General features: G+C 43.1%; 1 protein-coding gene across 1 annotated transcript in view; it reads left to right on the forward strand.

The window, feature by feature from the left end:
- Positions 1-3,639: 3,639 nt before the first annotated feature.
- Positions 3,640-17,434, forward strand: part of ZNF804B (zinc finger protein 804B) — a 518,891-nt gene continuing 505,096 nt past the window's right edge. Inside the window, exon 1 of the mRNA XM_082257309.1 lies at positions 3,640-4,052. Within this exon, the coding sequence (XP_082113435.1) occupies positions 3,942-4,052 (111 nt within the window). The 5' untranslated portion in view covers positions 3,640-3,941. The remainder of the gene's footprint in view (positions 4,053-17,434) is intronic.

Consider the following 17,434-nt stretch of genomic DNA (forward strand, 5'->3'; position numbering starts at 1 on the left):
CGTGGCTGGTCGTTAAGTGGTTAAAGAGGAAGTAAACCCTCCTCTGTAACTTTTACCTATAGGTAAGCCTATATTAAGGCTTACCTATAGGTACTGTAAATATCTCCTAAACATGTACCGTTTAGGAGATATTTACCTTAAATGCAGCCAGTGACGTCACTGGTGCATGCGCTCTGAAGGAACGGCTGCTGGTGCTGTTCCTTCAGAGCCCCGTGCCGTGACCGTCGGCTCCCGCGCGCATGTGCAGGAGTGACGTAATCGCGGGTCCAGCCAATCAGATGGCCAGATGCCGCAAACCCGGAAGATGGGTGACAGAACATGTCACCCATGGGAGAGGTGAGCGGTCGGCGCTTCGGTGCTTCGCTCTAAGGTAAGTACAGTATATCATAATGAGCTAGTATGCGATGCATACTAGCTCATTATGTTTTTGTCTTTCAGGTGTGCATTTAAAAAAAAAAATAAAAATTCTGAGGTTTACAACCTCTTTAAGGTTTCTTGGCTGTCGATTGGCAACTCGAAGTTTCAGCTCCCTCCATACATTTTCTATAGGATTATACAACCTTAATATGCTTCTTCTTGAGCCACTCCTTTGTTGCCTTGGCAGTATGTTTTGGGTCATTGTCATGCTGGAAGACCCATCCATGACCTATCTTCAGTGTTCTGGCTGAGGGAAGAAGGTTCTCATCCCAGATTTTAAAATACATGGCCCCATCCATTGGCCCCTCAATGTGGCAAAGTTGGTCTGTACCTTTAGCAGAGAAACAGCCCCAAAGCATTATGTCACTTTAGTGTCACTGGTCCCCAAAAAGTATCACTTAGTGTCAGATTTGTCCGCCGCAATGTTGCAGTCCCACTATAAATTGCTGATCTCCACCATTACTAGTAAAAACAATAAAAAATTTAAAAAAGTCAATAAATCCATCCTATAGTTTGTAGACGTGATAACTTTTGCACAAACCAATCAATATCAATATACACTTATTAGGATTTTTTTATCCAAAAATATGTAGCAGAATACACATTAGCCTAAATTGATGAAGACATTCGATTTTTTAAATTTCTTTTATTGGTTTTTTTTTTAACAGAAAGTAAAAAATTTTTTTTTTTTTTTGTTTATAGCGCAAAAAATAAAAACCACAAAGGCGATCAAATACCACCAAAGAAAAGCTCTATTTGTGTGTGAGAAAAAAAAGATATCAGTGTTATTTGGGTACAGCATCGCATGACCGCGCAATCGTCAGTTTAAGCAGCGCAGTGCCATATCGCAAAAAATGGCCTGGTTGGGAAGAGGGGGGGGGGAGAGTAAAACCTTCCCGGAGCTGTAGTGGTTAAAATATACCTATGATAAAAAATGATAGACCCTTTATTTCTTTGTAAGTGGGCAAACTTACAAAATCTGCAGGGGATCAGATATTTACTTTCCCCACTGTACATGTGTTCTCTGCATACAGGTGTATGCGTTTGTACATTGCACCAGGTGCGCTCTTTTGCCCTGTGCAGCCCATTGATCCCTTATTCCTTCTCTATGCTATTTAGGGATGAATGGATCAATGCTCTGGCCAGCTGGGAGGCTGCTACCGCCTCTCCTGCCTACTGCTTAATACTGAGCCAGAGCTGGAGCTGGCAGGTAGCAGAGAGGAGAGAGAGGAGAAGGAGAGAGAGAAGAGGGGGAGGAGAGGGGGAGAGAGAGGAGAGGGAGAGAGAGAAAAGGAGTGGGAGAGAGAGAGGAGAGGGAGAGAGAGAAAAGGAGAGGGAGAGAGAGGAGAGGCAGAGAGAGAAGAGGGTGGAGAGTGAGAGGAGAGAAGAGGAGAGGCAGATAGAAGAGAGGGATAGAGAGGAGAGGGAGAGGAGAGGAGAGGAGAGGGAGAGGAGAGGAGAGGGAGCAGAGGAAAAGAGGGAGAGAGAGAAGAGAGGGAGAGAAGGAGTAGAGGTAGGAGAGGGAGTGAGAGGAGAGGGGGAGGGAGGAGAGGGAGAGAGGAGAGGGAGAGAGAGGATAGGGAGAGAAGGGAGAGGAGAGGAGAGAAGAGGAAAGTAGAGGAAGAGAGAAGAGAGGGAGAGAGAGGAGGAAGAGTAGAAGAGAGGGAGAGAGAGGAGAGGGAGGGGAGAGAGGGAGGGGAGAGGAAGAGGAGAGGGAGAGAGGGAGGGGCAAGAGGGAAAGGAGAGGGAGAGAGGAGAGGAAAGGAAAAGAGAGGGAGAGAGAAGAGAGGGAGAGAGAGGAGAGAGAGGAGAGGGAGAGAGCGGAAAGTAGAGGGACAGAGAAGAGAGGAAAGGGAGAGAGAGGAGAGGGAGAGAGGAAAGGAGAGGGAGAGAGAAGAGAGGGAGAGAGAGGAAAGGGAGAGGGAGAGAGAAGAGAGAGAGGAGAGGGAGAGAGAAAAGGGAGAGGGATAGAGAGGAACGGGAGAGGGAGAGAGAAGAGAGGAAAGGAGAGGGATAGAGAAGAGAGGGAGAGAGGGGAGAGGGAGGGGAGAGAGGGGGGAGAGGGAGGGAGAGAGGGGGGAGAGGGAGGGGAGAGGGAGAGAGGGAGGGGAGAGAGGAGAGGAAAGGAAAAGAGAGGGAGAGAGAAGAGAGGGGAGAGAGAGGAGAGGGAGAGAGAGGAGAGGGAGAGAGCGGAAAGTAGAGGGACAGAGAAGAGAGGAAAGGGAGATAGAGGAGAGGGAGAGAGGAAAGGAGAGGGAGAGAGAAGAGAGGGGGAGAGAGGAAAGGGAGAGGGAGAGAGAAGAGAGGGAGAGAGAGGAGAGGGAGAGAGAGGAGAGGAAAGGAAAGGAGAGGGAGAGAGAAGAGAGGGAGAGAGAGAGGAGAGAGAGGAGGAGAGAGAAGAGAGGGAGAGAGAGGAAAGGGAGAGGGAGAGAGAAAAGAGGGAGAGGGAGAGAGAAGAGAGGGAGAGAGAGGAAAGGGAGAGGGGGAGAGGAAAGTAGAGGGAGAGAGAAGAGAGGGAGAGAGGAAAGGAGGAAAGGGAGAGAGAGGGAGAGAGGAAAGGGAGAGAGAGGGAGAGAGGAAAGGGAGAGGGAGAGGAGAGGGGAAGGAGAGAGAAGAGAGAGAGAGAAGAGAGAGAGAAGAGAGAGAGAAGAGAGGGAGAGAGAAGAGAGGAAAGGAAAGGAAAAGAGAGGGAGAGAGGAGAGAGGGAGAGAGAGGAGAGGGAGAGAGAGAGGAAAGGGAGATAGAGAGAAAGGGAGATAGAGAGAGAGGAGAGAGTGAGAGAGAGGAGAGGGAGAGAGAGAGAGGGAGAGGGAGAGAGAAGAGGAGGGAGGAGAGGAGAGGGAGAGAGAAGAGAGAGGGAGAGAGAAGAGGAGGGAGGAGAGGAGAGGGAGAGAGAAGATAGTGAGAGAGAGGAAAGGGAGAGGAGAAGGGGAGGGAGGAGAGGAGAGGGGAATAGCTGGGGGTGGAGAATGCACGCCTGCTGCCACAAAGGCTCGGCATAGCGACACACAGGGAGCATTGGGAAGCATTGGGAAGCTCGCAGACACACACGGAAAGTTCACCCAGCCGCCGATCCCCGTTGATTGCCGGCAGGATGCGTGCGATGTACCGGTGATGGATGCGCTCTGCGGGAAGGGACCGGCAGGCTGTTGATGATTGTGTAGGGATCGGTGTCCCCTCCTCTGTCGGTGTAGATTAGGAAGGAGAGGTGACCGGGCTCTGTGTGTTCGGGATGAGAGGTGTTCAGCACCGTGGAGAGCGGCGGAGCGGCCGGGCGGCCCCGATGATGACAGCCCGCTGCTGAGCTGTCACTTCTATATTCTTATTTGGGGGGATCGCTCTTCCTGCAGGATTACAGAGCTCGCTTCTCCTGCTATCTGGAGAGACACTTGGGGTAAAGCCTCAATATTACCCCCCCTTCCCAGGGATCCTTGGAGGAGGAAGGTTTTCCATGGACTTAGCTGCCAGTGCTGATCTGCCCATCGTATGCCCGATCTGCCCACCTATGGGAGACTGTGGACCGTATGGCGTGCTATTACCTTGTCATCAGCTCCACTCATCTCAGCAATGGGCACTTCCGTAGTATTAAAGGAGTTTTCAGGGGGCCCCTCCGCAAGACTGGCACCACCTTACCGGTAAGGACCACCATTCCATGCCTAGTCTATACCTCTGCTGGGAGGGAGACTCCACTGCTGCTGCAGGCGGCATTGCTCTCCAAAGCGGTATTAAACCCAAAAAGCAAACCTTATTATTATATTGCAGCTTACCGATTCTTAGATGGTGGCTCCATTCTTTATTTTTTAGGCTTTTTTTCCTTTTATTTTGGCCAGCAAGCCTGTTGTTTTTCTACAACAGGACAGGTAGATGTAGCAGTTAGAGGGTTGAGGCAAGCCATTTACCACTGTCAGGGATGCTCATTATGATCCTTTTTTATTTATTTATATAAAAACATTTATCTCAAAAAGAGAAAACAAAAATGTTGCTGTCACTGCAGTGTGAGCTCGAGTTTGGCTCACACTTCCCTCCCCCACCCCCCCCCCCCCTCAAAAAAAAAAGGAAAACTGTTGCTGTAACTGCTTAAACCCAAAAAGCAAACTTTTATTATATTGCAGTGTACCAATTCTTAGGTGGCTGCATTCTTTATTTTTTAGGCTTTCTTTACTTTTATTTTTGGCCAGCAAGCCTGTTGTTTCTCTTCAACAGGACAATGTGTCCTGTAGATGTAGCAGTTAGAGGGTTGAGACCAACACTTTAACACTGACAGGGGTAATGATTCTTTTTCTAATTATTTATATAAAACCTTTATCTCAAAAACAGAAAAAAAAATGTGGCTGTAAGTGCAGTGTGAGTGTGGGTTTTGGCTTTAGTTTGCTAGTGTATTAAAATCTGCTAGTACATCAAACACTTCTCTCCCACCCCCCTCAAAAGGAAAGAAAAACTGTTGCTGCAACTGCTAAAACCCAAAAAGCAAACCTTTACTATATTGCAGTGTACCAATTCTTAGATGCGGTGGCTGCATTCTTTATTTTTAGGCTTTCTTTTATTTTATTTTTGGCCAGCAAGGCTGTTGTTTCTCTTTAACAGGACAAGCTGTCCTGTAGATGTAGTAGTTAGAGAGTTGAGACCAACCATTTACCACTGACAGGGGTACTTGCAATGATCTTTTTGTTAATGTATTTATATAAAACCCTTATCTACCCTAAAAGGAAAAAACAAACAAAAATGTTGCTGTTTGGCTTTTGTTTGTTAGTGTATCCAAAGCTGCTAGTACATCTAACCCCCCAAAGGAAAAAAAAACTGTTGCTGTAACTGCTAAAAGTGTTAGCTGTAGTTAGACTTCCATTTGGTAGTGTGTCTAAATCTGTTAGTACATCTTAGCCCCCAAAGGGGAAAAACAACTGTTGCTGTAACTGCTAAAAAAAGTGTTAGCTGTAGTTAGACTTCCATAGAGTATCTAAATCTGCTTGTACATATAACACCCCCCCCCCTCCCAGGATAGAAAAACTGTTGCTGTAACTGATCAAAAAGTGTGATCTGGAGTTTGGCTTCAATTTGTTAGTGTATGCAAACCTGCTAGTACATCTAACACTCCCCATCCCCAGATTAACAATACTGTTGTCCAAAGGTGCCTCCTGTTCTCTTTCATCCAGAGTGGAGACACTCTAATACAGGAGATGTGTTATTGGCCAGATCACTAGGTGAAAAAGCCTAAAAAAGAAAAATGAATGTAGCCACCACATCTAATGGTTGGTAGGCTGCAATAATGTTTGATTATGGGTTTAATACCGCTTTAAGAGGGAGGGGGGCTTATTTTGCATGGCTGAAAAGTTTTTTGCCCCACCAGGAAGGCAAATAGGAATGCCTGGAACGGCTGAGCTGCTTGGCATTGATGGATATGCTCAGAATTTCAAGTGTTCCTCTTCTGTATCCGGGTCCTATGGACAGCTTGTGGGCATACATTGCTATAATATTGAAAGAAAAAAAAATACAATGGCATTGTGTAAATAAATAGTAGAGATGTCTGGATATAGATAGATTGTAGAGATCCCTGGATATAGTAGCAATCTCTGTATATAGATACATTGCAGAGATCCATTGATATTGTATAGATCTCTGGATATAGATACATTGTAGAGATCCCTGGATATAGATACATTGTATAGATCTCTGGATATAGTAGAGATCCCTGGATATAGATACATCGTAGAGATCCCTGGGTATAGTGGAGATCCCTGTATATAGATACATTGTAGAGATCCCTGGATATAGTAGAGATCCCTGGATATAGATACATCGTAGAGATCCCTGGGTATAGTGGAGATCCCTGTATATAGATACATTGTAGAGATCCCTGGATATAGTAGAGATCCCTGGATATAGATACATTGTAGAGATCCCTGGATATAGATACATTGTAGAGATCCCTGGATATAGATACATTGTAGAGATCCCTGGATATAGATACATTGTAGATATCTCTGGATATAGATACATTGTAGAGATCTCTGGATATAGATAGATTGTAGAGATCTCTGGATATAGTAGAGATCCCTGGATATAGATACATTGTAGAGATCTCTGGATATAGTAGAGATCCCTGGATATAGATACATTGTAGAGATCCCCGGATATAGATACATTGTAGAGATCTCTGGATATAGTAGAGATCCCTGGATATAGATACATTGTAGAGATCCCTGGATATAGATACATCATAGAGATCCCTGGGTATAGTAGAGATCCCTGGATATAGATACATCATAGAGATCCCTGTGTATAGTAGAGATCCCTGGGTATAGTAGAGATCCATTCCCTGCATATAGATACATTGTAGAGATCTCTGGCTATAGATACATTATAGATCTCTGGATATAGATACATTGTAGAGATCTCTGGATATAGATACATTGTAGAGATCCCTGGATATAGATACATTGTAGAGATCTCTGGATATAGATACATTGTAGAGATCCCTGGATATAGTAAAGATCTCTGGATATAGATACATTGTAGAGATCCCTGGATATAGATACATTGTAGAGATCTCTGGATATAGTAGAGATCTCTGGATATAGATAAATTGTAGAGATCTCTGGATATAGATACATTGTAGAGATCTGTGGATATACTGTAGATACATTGTAAAAGAGATCCCTGGATGAGGAAGGATGTTCTTTTTTTTTCCTCCTTCAAAAATACCACAAAATCAATATAAACTGATATTACAGCTGTATTGATTAGCATTGAAACTTGCCAGCTAGCTACCTGGATATCATTATTAATAGATACAGGCAAGAGCTGGTTTGATCAATCCTTCCACTCTGGCAATGCCTGTGTTTATAATGATTGGGTGTTGGGAATTAGGGAGCGTATTTTAAGAAAAAAAAAAAAAAGAAAGAAAGAAAACCTTTTAAATGGGAAGATGACACCAACCTTTGGCTGATTGGATTATTGTTTCATTATTTCCTGATCATCTGTTGAGTTTGCTGGGCATTTAAATGAATCCAACTAAACTTTTCTGGGAATAGTTCAAAGGAACTTTTATACTGGGGTGCCATTACTGGAAATACTATTTGCTTGGCTGTCTCTGACTTCAGTTCTTTTTGAGACAGTGACTCAGGATAAGCATGCAGGTTATAAAAGAGCTTAAAGTACATCTAACGCCAAGAACAAAAATTGATAATATTGCAGTTTACCAGTCACTATACAATCTGATTATACAATCTCTATACAGTCTCCTTTAGCTTTAACCTAAAAATTTACTCTGCATAGAAGCGGACAGGTCCTTCTATTACCTAATTGATAGACCTAAAGGAGATTGTACAGTGTATGGTTAGCCTTAAATGTGGTGGCTGCATTCGTTTTTTTTTTTTTTTTTACACTTTTTTTCCAATTATTTTACCCTGGCAATCCTGCCATTAACTAGGGTGACAACTCAGCTGAGCAGCGTTGCCCCCCTAGGACAGGGAGTGTGTTAGGATGGCAAGGTAGATAACAGGGAACAATGTTAACTAATAACCATCTAGAGCAGGAGTCTTCAAACGTTTCAGTACAAGGGCCACAGTGTAGATTTGAAAATATTTGTGGGTCAAAAAAAAGTATAAAAAATAACAAATTAAATTAAAGTTACTAAGTTCTGTTTTGATTTTTTTTTTTTTTTTCAGTAAAACAAAAAAAAAACCCCAAATGAAGTTGCCCCTTACTTCACAGTCCCAATCAAAGTCTCTCTTATATTGGAGTTCCCTTTACATCAGAGTCCCCTCTTACATCCAGGTTTCTGTCATAGTCCCCCTTACAACTGGGTCCTCATCATAGTTTCCCCGTACATCCAGGTGCCCATCAGAGTCTCCATTTACATGCCAGTCCCCATCAAAGCCCCCCCCCCCCTGCATCCAGGTCTTCTTTAGAGCCCCCCTTACATCTGGGTCCACATCATAGTCTCCCCTTACATTCAGGTCCCCATCAAAATCCCCTTTCATGCAGGTCCCAATCATAGTTCCCTCTTCCATCCAGGTCCCCATCAAAATCCTCCCTTAAATCCAGGTCCCCATCAGAGTCCCCCCTTGCATCCAGGTCTCCATCAGAACCTGCCTTACATCTTGGTCCACATCATAGTCTCCCCTTACATTCAGGTCCCCATCAAAATCCCCCTTACATGCAGGTCCCCATCATAGTTCCCTCTTCCATCCAGGTCCCCATTGAAATCCCCCCTTAAATCCAGGCCCCCATCAGAGTCCCCCTACATCTTGGTCCACATCATAGTCCCTCCTTACATCCAGGTCCCCATCAGAGTTCCCCCTACAACTGGGTCCCCATCAGAGACCCCCTTACATCCAGCTCCCCATCAGAATACCCCTTAAATCCAGGTCCCCATCAGAGTTCCCCCTACAACATGGTCCCCATCAGAGACCCCCTTACATCCAGGTCCCCATCAGAATACCCCTTAAATCCAGGTCCCCATCAGAGTTCCCCTACAACATGGTCCCCATCATAGTCCCTCCTTACATCCAGGTCCCCATCAGAGTTCCCCCTTACATCTGGGTCCCCATCATAGTCTCTCCTTACATCCATTTCCCCATTAGAGCCCACCTTACATCTGGGTCCCCATTATAGCGCCCCTTACATCCAGAGCCCCCCCCCTTACATCCAGGTCCCCATTAGAGTCCCCCCTTACATATGGGTCCGCATCAGAACCCCCCTTACATCCAGGCCCCCATCAGAGTCCCCCCTTACATCCAGGTTCCCCATCAGAGTCTCCTCTTACATCCGGATCCACATCATAGTTCCCCCTTACAACCTGACCCCCCATCAGAGCCCCCCTTTTACATCCAGGTCCCCATCAGAGCCCTCCTTTTACATTAGAGGGCTGCATAAAATCTTGCAGTGAGCTAGATTTGGCCCACAGGCTGTAGTTTGGAGACCCCTGGTCTAGAGTCGTAGAGTACTGGAGGTTATCAGCTCATTCGATTTTTGGCTGAATAAACATCTTTTTTTTGTTCTGGTCAAACATATATAACAAAACACATTCAATTGTATGTTTAAAAGACCGAAGAGAAGCAAATATGAGGAATGTATTGTTTGAGCTGGTAAAGTTTGCATACTTGCTCCTGGTCAGTGTCAAATAAAACCCAGTGGGGTTGATTTACTAAAACCGCAGTGTACAAAATCTGGTGCAGCTGTGCACAGGTTTTTTTTTTGGCAAAGCTGAATTGAACAAGCTAAAGTTAGAAGCTGATTGGCTACCATGCAAACTGCACCAGATTTTGCACTCTCCAGTTTTAGTAAATCAACCCCTGCATCAGCATGACAGCCAGGCAACTAGCATTTTTAGAAGTGAAGCAGTGGTAGCCTCTGTACAGGTTCGTGTTACTGAAGAAGCTCAAAGGACAACAGACGTGCAAACTGTAATCACCCATAGCAGATTTGGTGAAAGAAAACTGATTGCTACACCTTGCCCACAAACAGTGCCCGCACTTTGCATTGGCCTATAAGCTGCGCTGTGCTTTGGTAAAGCTGCGATTGAGAGGACCGGGCACAGATTCTTCCAGATAGACTAAGATTAACCTAAATTCACTGATGCTGACCTGTTATACAGTAATCTGCTGCTGGTGGGGAAAATGGCAATTCCACAGCTGTCAAGGAATAAGAAGCCCCCATTAGGTCTTGCTGAAACATTTAGTTCACCAAGAGCTGGCCGAGGGGGGTGACTATTGTCCAATCAAACAGATCTGTTTTTGAAATGTCTCTATGTTGCTGTTCCTTACGTAAAGTAATCATGTTGGCAAGTAACACACTTTTTATACTGTTGCATAACAATGTTGATCTCAGCTTTGTGATTGGTGTTTTTCTATAGAGTATTGCTATGTTTGTTTTATGACATTTCTGTGTTTATTCAAGATGTTATTATTTGGTTAATGCAATTTACCAATACGGCCGGTACATTTCTCCAAGCATCTGCTACTCATTCAACAGAGGACTTTGTTTTACCCTAATGCCTTCCCTACTCCCACCTCTTGCTGTAAAGGGAACCTCTCTAAATAAGTGCATGGGAGGCGCTGTGCTGACTTGTTTTTGGGGATACAAGCTCCATGTCATCATCCGTATCCCTCCTTGGTGATCCAGTGACCTGAAACATGGAAGGGAATTCTCATCTTAGGGCATCATCTTATTTATGACATAGTTAGTTGTTGACCCAAAACAAGGCATATTGGCCATCCAAACAGAGGAATTTGGCTTGGTTTTTCTGGGTCAGGGACTCACCAAGTTATGAAGAAGAGATAAGGATGATAATATTGACCTTATAATTTCTTAACTGCTTCTCCAGGGGCTACTGGCTTACTGATGGCAACCCCATGAAACATAGGATCTACAGACCATATATTGAGGTTGTTGTTCGATCCATTTTTTGGTTTCCCCTCTACTTCATCTCTCGTCTGCCATTGGTCTTGTTGTAGATCAAGTGAGGCTTCATTCTTCTTTGGTGATCCAGTGACCTGAAACATGGAAGGGAATTCTCATCTTAGGGCATGCCCAATATACCTTTATTTATAGTTAGTTGTTGACCCGAAACAAGCATATTAGTCATCCAAACATAGGGTTTTGGCTTGGTTTTTCTGGGTCAGGGACTCACCAAGTTATGAAGAAGAGATAAGGATGATAATATTGACCTTATACCTTCTTGGCTGTTCCACCCGGGGCTACTGGCTTACTGATGGCAACTCCATGAAACATAGGATCTACAGACCATATATTGAGGGGATTGTTCGATCCTTTTTTGGTTTCCCCTCTCCTTCATCTCTCGCCTGCCATTGGTCTTGTTGTAGATCAAGTGAGGCTTCATTCTTCTTTGGTGATCCAGTGACCTGAAACATGGAAGGGAATTCTTATCTTAGGGCATGCCCAATATACCTTTATTTATAGTTAGTTGTTGACCCGAAACAAGCATATTAGTCATCCAAACAGAGGAATTTGGCTTGGTTTTTCTGGGTCAGGGACTCACCAAGTTAAGAAGAAGAGATAAGGAGGATAATATTGATCTTATACCTTCTTGGCTGTTCCTCCCGGGGCTACTGGCTTACTGATGGCAACTCCATGAAACATAGGATCTACAGACCATATAATGAGGGGATTGTTCAATCATTTTTTAGCTTCCCCTCTCCTCCGTCTCTCGTCTGCCATTGGTCTTGTTGTAGATCCAGTGAGGCTTCTTTGGCTCTGTGTGGCCATGTTGCGTTGATCCTAGACAAGCCCACAGCTATCATTGATAGGGGTATGTGTATCAGGTGCGCTAATCAATGAGGTGATATTTCCAATAAAATCGTTTGCAATGTGAAAACAAAGAAATGATTTTAAACAAACCAACAGTGTGCTGCTGATATCAGAAAAAATTTAAAGTAAGCATCAAAATGTGCTTTAAACATATGGAGGGATTAATAATAAAACACAAACTTAAACCACAGCATTAACAGTGAAAACACCGGTGTGTGTGTCAGGTGTGCATAGTGCTGCATAAAGTCCCAAATAATACACAAAAATAGTCCAAATTAAATATGTTGTGATGAAGCCTTCAAGCTGAGGAGGTGAAGATCGTGTGACTATATTCAGTATCCCACCACCAGCGTAGCTTCTTACCAGAAATATGAGAATATAGGGCATACAAATATGTGATTCCGCTCCAGAGATCGAACACCAGAAAGGTTGGGAAGATTTACCCCTAACACCATCCAAGAGAAGTGGAGGTGATGAGCCTCTTACCAAATCAATGATATCAACCATATCCTCCTAGCACTGACAGCAGCGCACCCTGCCCCTCTACAGCCAGGCTAAGAACAGCGAACACCCACCAGAGACCGACCCATCACCTACCGTGTTGGAAGGGAGAAGTGACTGTTGGTTTACAGCTCTACAAATTCATTGATTTGGTAAGAGGCTCATCACCTCCACTTCTCTTGGATGGTGTTAGGGGTAAATCTTCCCAACCTTTCTGGTGTTCGATCTCTGGAGCGGAATCACATATTTGTATGCCCTATATTCTCATATTTCTGGTAAGAAGCTACGCTGGTGGTGGGATACTGAATATAGTCACACGATCTTCACCTCCTCAGCTTGAAGGCTTCATCACAACATATTTAATTTGGACTATTTTTGTGTATTATTTGGGACTTTATGCAGCACTATGCACACCTGACACACACACCGGTAAAACATAGTAAAACAGTGATATCAGAACCTATTCAATCATACAGTTTGTAGTGCACATAGATTTGAAAAACAATTGGATAAAGGAATATTCCTGAACTTTATTTTATATCATGGTTACTGTGAAATTGTGTGAATACATCAATGCAGTGCATGTTATCTCAGCTTGGATTCATTGAATGATTTTACCAAAAATGTAAATATTGCAGAATATACAGCCTCATGCTACATAACTAAGCTTCATTTCATGTGGATCAAACTAAATTATTAATGTATCTTAAATAGAAAACTATCTTTAGATGGATTTTTACTCCAAAAGCATTTTATTAAAATAAAATTGATACAATTAAAAAAAATCTGATTTAAATTAAGAAAATCCGATTTATTTATTTTTTTTTTAAAATCATTGATTTTTACCTACCCTGATCACAATGCTGTAGGATGCTTTGGGTCATGGTCAGTTTATTAACTAATTTACTAAATATGTCTTGTGTTCTTGTATGCCTGTACACACACACACAGTACATACACACATAAACACACATACATACACACACACAGTACATACACACATACATACACACACAGTACATACACACATAAACACACATACATACACACACACAGTACATACACACATAAACACACATACATACACACACACACACACAGTACATACACACATAAACACACATACATACACACACACAGTACATACACACATAAACACACATACATACACACACACATAGTACATACACACATAAACACACATACATACACACACAGTACATACACACATACATACACACACAGTACATACACACATAAACACACATACACACACAGTACATACACACATACATACACACACAGTACATACACACATACACACACACACAGTACATACACACATAAACACACATACATACACACACAGTACATACACACATAAACACACATACATACACACACAGTACATACACACATACATACACACACACAGTACATACACACATACACATAAACATACACACACACACACACATACATACACACACAGTACATACACACATAAACACACATACATACACATAAACATACACACACACACGCACACATGCACAAACATACATACACACACACGTATACACACACATAAAAACATACATACACACACTTAAACATACACGCACATATGTATACACAAACAAACATACATAGACACACATATATGTATACACACACATAAACATACATACACACACATAAACATACACGCATGCACATACATATACACAAACAATCATACATACACACACACACACGTATACACACACATGAACATACATACACACACATAAACATATACACACACACACACACACACATACGTATACACAAACAAACATACATACACACACATACACACACACAAACAAACATACATGCACACACATTTAAATATAAATGCACACACACTTAAACATACAATATATTACCAAAAGTATTGGGACGCCTGCCTTTACACACACATGAACTTTAATGACATCCCAGTCTTAGTCCATAGGGTTCAATATTAAGTTGGCCCACCCTTTGGTCCATTCCCATAGACACACTTCTAAACCTTGTAGACAGCCTTCCCAGAAGAGTTGAAGCTGTTATAGCTGCAGAGGGTCGGCCAACTCAATATTGAACCCTTCGGACTAAGACTGGGATCCCATTAAAGTTCATGTGCGTGTAAAGGCAGGTGTCCCAATACTTTTGAAAATATAGTGTATTTTTTTATACAATAAATAAAGTAATGAAAAAAACCTGGATTGGATTATAACATAACTATACTGTTTCCTGGCTGCATCATTTGAAGGGGCAGCAGAATTTCCATCTTTTGAATATGCATAGATGACACATAGATCACATGCCGAGCGTCGTACAGCACTGTGAAAACAGTTATAACAAATACAGGTTCGCTGTTGACTTTCTAAGTCGAATGATGGCAGGTGAACTTCACGGAGATCCAGCATTTCTTTATATCTCACGCATAGTAATGACGCATTTTGGAGCCTAAATAAAACAATTGAGAACAACATGCAAGTCTGAAAGAGCATTAAATTCCTGCAAATATGAGACTCGGTTCTAGGATGCGGTTCGCCTACCCAGTCGTTAATGAGCATTGATATAATATATTACATAATACATGTGTGCCAGATGTGGAGGAATTTACTTGTATATAATGCACAGTCATAGCTCATTCACACACTATTGTATCACATTCACTTTTAGTAAGCTGTTCAAGGTGTCCCTGCTACATAGCGGTAGTGTAGATCAGTGGTCTAGTGTGCAAATGTATGGCCTTAGGAAACCAAGGTGATCAAAGTGGTATAAACCCAAAATCAAAAATGTGATATATTGCAGCTAGCAATCATTAGATGTGGTGGCTGCATTCCTTTTCTTTTCTTTGGCTTTTCCCTTTCTGTTTTAACCTGGTGATCTGGCCAGTAACACTCCTCCTGTATTAACCAGACACAACTCTGGGTGAATGAGCAAAAGAGGCACAGCAGAAAGCAGCATTGTCAGTCTGGGGGGAGGGAAGTGTTAAAGTTATTAGCAGATTTAAATACACTAACAGATTGAAGCCAAACGTCAGCCTCTAATATATATATATATATACTATATTATAATATATATATATATATATAGTTATCCCCCGCTCCATCGCGGTTCAGTTTTTGCGGTCCCGGTAATTCGCGTTTTTTTTTTGTAATGTTATTTTACTATATAAATCATTAAAAATTAAATATTTTTGTGTTTTCCATAGCTCTTGCTATGTCTCTCAGTATCTTTTATGTGTTTAAATGAGTTTCTATTGTTTTAAAAGTGTGTTTACAGACCTTAAAATGCTTTTACACGTACAGTGACAGTAAAAAAAACATGCCTACAATGCATTGTAATAGGGTTTTTCTATTTCGCGGAATTTCACTTTTTGCGGCTGGGTCCGGAACGTAACCCCCGCAATGGAGGGGGGTTTACTGTATATATATATATATATATATATATATATATATATATATATATATATATATATATAAAAAACCTTATAATCACTTACAGCGACCTTTTTTTTTTTTCTTCAGGGATAAATGTCTCACATGAATAAATAAAAGCTGATCATTTTAATCACCCCTGCCAGTGGTAAATGGTTTGTCCCATGCATGAAAAACTGTTATTTTCTGCTGGAGAGCTTGTGCTTTAGAAAAACAACAGACTTACTGGCTGGATCACCTAATGCATCCTTCACCTCTAAGTATTGGTCAGCTGGTTTATAGATTACAGCTAGTGAAAACCCAAAATTGAGTATCTCAAAAAATTAGAATATTACATAAGACCAATAAAAAAAAAAAAAAAAGAATTTTTAATACAGAAATGTTGGCTTACTGAAAAGTCTGCCCATATACAATATAGTATGCACTCAATACTTGGTCGGGGCTCCTTTTGCATGAATTACTGCATCAATGCAGCGTGGAGTGGAGGCGATTAGCCTGTGGCGTTGCTGAGGTGTTATGGAAGCCCAGGTTGCTTTGATGGTGGCCTTCAGCTTGTCTACATTGTTAGGTCTGATGTCTCTCATCTTCCTGACCTAAATCCCATAGAAAATCTGTAGGAGAATCTGTGGGGGAGTCTGTAGGACAATCTGTGGGATATTGTCACGGGTGTGAAGTGAAGCACTGTGACCGCAGCATGTGAACCCCCCTGTCTACTGCCTTTGCAGCTTATCTGTTATACTTCTGGGGATTATTCACACTAGCAGGCAAGCGGCAATCCATGCTCAGATCTCTTTTCAGAGGTGCTTGACAGTCGGTGAAGAGGCGATATGTCACCTTCTCTCCACCTGTTTTAACCCCTAAATGCCTCAACAGAACCACATTGCAGCATGGCCCCATCCACTTCAATGAGTCACATCAGGTGGACAGCAGTGGCGGCCCATCCATTGGGGGTGCAGGGGCGCCGCTCCCCCCCCCATCCATGCATCCGGCCCCCTAATCTACATCAATGGCCCCGGATGCATGGATTCCAATAGGGTTTTTTTTCAAGCACCTGATTAGAGACAGAGGCTCTAATAGGCTTCCAAAAAGGGTGGGCTCTGTGCCCTGATCCCACCCAGTTGTATGACTGATCCTGTCTCTGACTCTGATTCTCCTCCCAGGCAATCAGGAAGCGGGTCGTGAGTCCCCTTTCCCGATTGGCTGAAAAGAGAAGCCATTTTACTGACCATTGGCTAGGAAGAGGGAGGAAACTCACAGCCACTTGGGGAAGGAGGAGGTAAGAATGGCCAGCCGTCCATCCGTCCGTCCCTGGGGGGTGGTTGATTTGACTACCTGCTGGCTGGGGGGGGGGGGGGGGGAGTGTTGGTGGATTTGCAGGTCTGCCGTCCCACGGGGTTGTCGATTTTGCTGACCCCCCCAAACTATCATGCACCAGCCGTCACTGGTGGACAGTGCATTGGCTTTGAAGGAAAGCATCATGGCTGGGGGCCTGTGTATATCCCCGGTCATTACCTTTTTACACTAAAGGGGTAATGGTTGGGAGGAGTGGAAAAATGTGGCTCAACCACATGGCTTTACCAACCCCCCCCCCCCCCCCCCCGCAAGTGTGAACCAGCCGTTAGGCTCCATTCACACCTGGGCATTCCGGGATTGTGGGGAGAGTCAGGCAATTCTGCTCACTATTCCAGAATTGGGGTGCCATTAAGAATTGTTGGCATTGCAAACACATCCCGCATTTTGCCGTGATTCAGGAATGCCCAGGTGTGAATGGAGCC

The sequence above is a fragment of the Pelophylax lessonae genome (assembly GCF_965119305.1).
Source record: "Pelophylax lessonae genome assembly, chromosome: 5".
Lineage (NCBI taxonomy): Eukaryota > Metazoa > Chordata > Amphibia > Anura > Ranidae > Pelophylax > Pelophylax lessonae.